This window comes from Otolemur garnettii, unplaced genomic scaffold (assembly GCF_000181295.1).
Source record: "Otolemur garnettii isolate 467f Iridium unplaced genomic scaffold, OtoGar3 scaffold00091, whole genome shotgun sequence".
NCBI lineage: Eukaryota > Metazoa > Chordata > Mammalia > Primates > Galagidae > Otolemur > Otolemur garnettii.
In genome coordinates this window covers 3,995,203-3,997,527 of record NW_003852486.1, presented here as the reverse complement: position 1 = coordinate 3,997,527, position 2,325 = coordinate 3,995,203, and the positions used below count along the sequence as shown (strand labels likewise).

The 2,325-nt window shown below is 47.2% G+C and overlaps 1 protein-coding gene across 3 annotated transcripts in view; it reads right to left on the bottom strand.

The window, feature by feature from the left end:
* The window catches only part of SMG5 (SMG5, nonsense mediated mRNA decay factor), a 34,549-nt gene that overhangs the window by 19,277 nt on the left and 12,947 nt on the right, over positions 1-2,325 (bottom strand). For all 3 annotated transcript variants that reach the window (XM_023516481.1, XM_003795261.3, XM_023516480.1), the window contains exons 6-7: positions 1,799-1,888; positions 424-502 (exon numbers count right to left, since the gene is read on the bottom strand). In XM_023516481.1, the coding sequence (XP_023372249.1) occupies positions 424-502; positions 1,799-1,888 (169 nt within the window). The remainder of the gene's footprint in view (positions 1-423; positions 503-1,798; positions 1,889-2,325) is intronic.

Genomic DNA, 2,325 nt, shown 5'->3' with positions numbered 1-2,325 from the left:
TTAAGGTTGCTGTGAGCTGTGATGCCATAGCACTCTACTGAGGGTGACACAGTGAGACTCTGCCTCAAAAAAAAAAAAAAGACAACCAAGCTTAGAATTCTGAAGTCCTTGTCATAGGCCAGTTTGGCAACATTTTACCAACTATATCATATTTATTTCCTTCTTCAGGAAGACAGAAATCTATATATTGCATAGGATACTGAGTGGCTACTTTAGCTGCCCAAGTGCTTACAAACCCAAGTGGCTATTTTGAAAAGCAGCAGACTGTGCCAAGGTACCCAAATGGAGGGAACCCTTGGTCTTAGCATTCTCCTATCAATTTCAGCCAAGAGCTGGAGAAGGAGAAAAGAGAAGACAGAAATGAAAAATACGAATGATATGGGCACAAAACCAAGCCTGGGGAAAAAGCAGGCAAATACTCACCAGCGTAGATAGCAATACATGGCTTCTACATTATAGTACTTGCTGCCTGCAAGGGTGCCCAGCTGGTTGAAGGGCATTCCTGGAGAGAAAGAGAACCCAGTCTTAAGCCACAACACTCATTCAAAGCTGCCAGGCACAACCAATGCTAAGATCAGGAAACTTATGGGGAGAACACTGGGTCTGCAAGTGACTATAGTATCTTGGGCGATGAGCAGCTTAGTCTTATTCCTTTAGAGTGGCGGTCACAACCCACAGGAACTGTATTAAAGGGCCGTGGCATTAGGAAGGTTGAGAACCACTGCTTTGGAAGATTACTGACTGCTTTTTACTTCCCACCAGGTTGTGCCTGCTTGGCCTGCCAGGGGTTTCCATGGATGGGGTGCCACCCCTGTGGCTCTTCCAAGGTTGACAGAACTATGTGGAGCCTTCTCTTCCATCCTACTCAGTCTCTCATCTCTGAGTGTTCCTTCAACATCCAACACCACCACCACCATTCCCTGTAAAGGTTTTTTTTGTTGTTTTTTTTTTTTGAGACAAAGCCTTAAGCTGCCACCTTGGGTAGAGTGCCATCGTGTCACAGGTCACAGCAGCCTACAACTCCTGGGCTCAAGCGATTCTCTTGCCTCAGCTTCCCAAGTAGCTGGTACTACAGACACCCGCCACAATGCCCAGCTATTTTTTGATTGTAGTTATCACTGTTGTTTGGTGGGCCGAGGCTGGATTCAAACCCGCCAGCTCTGGTATATGTGGCTGGCGCCTTAGCCACTTGAGCTACAGGTGCCGAGCCAACAGTTTCATTTTGTCGCCCTCAGTGGAATGCAGTGGTGTCATAGCTCACAGCAACCTCAAACTCTTAGGCTCAAGCAATTCTCTTGCCTCAGCCTCCCAAGTATTCTGGGACTATAGGCACCCGCCACAATGCCCCACTATTTTTTGGTTGGAGTTGTCACTGTTGTTTGGCAGGCCCAGGCTGGATTCAAACCTGCCAGCTCCAGTGTATGTGGCTGGCGCCCTAGCTGCTGAGCTACAGGCATTGAGCCCTGCAAAGGAGTCTTACCCCTTCTTACCTCCTGAGAGGCAACTAAAGTATGAAAGCTCCTCTTCCTATAGAGAGCTCAAGGAAAGGAAGCCACTTTCTCTCTTCCTTTTCTTCTGTATCCATCCCTCTTAGTTCAAAACTTTCCCACTTCTCTTCCCCTTCCATCCCCCTCTGAGTGTGTTACACAGGAAGAATGTGAAACCAAGGTGAAGTATGTAAGAGAACAAGGATGAGGAGGGGCTGGGGATGTGAACATGACCTGCCCACCATCTAAACAACATTGTCTTCTTTAGAAAATCCTACCGGGTTGGGAGGCCCCAGAATGAGTCCACTCACCAATCTGGGGAGCTACTGACAGGGCCTGGTAGTAAAATCTCTCAGCTAGCAGCTCGGTGTCTACACCAGCTAATTCATTCTGGTATCGTGCTGCAGGAGAAAGAGAAGGAAAACGCCATGATTCCATGTTCCAGAAAACCCTCATCCCACCATCTGGGAGTCCACTCTGAAGAGCTGAAACAGAAGCCTGGGAGGAAAGCATGTGAGCCAGGAGGCAGGTTGATGGAGTCTCTGGAATAGCCCTAAATCTGCATGACTATGGCACTTTCTTCTTTGCTGGTAGGTTCAAAATGTAAAGAATATAAAAATATTTATTGTTTATAAAGCAAACACTCTCTTGATTACCTCTCCCCAAGAAAGGGAAGCTTCAGCATATACAGCTGTTTGAAGAGACCACTGTTAAGTGGTTCTGGAATGTAACTGCTCAATTCTAGAGAGAAGACATTACTGATGACGCTCTAGTCTAACAGGAAACAGCTGACTCTCTGCAAACATTGCCTGTGAAGGGTCCAGAAGTGGGCTGGGGG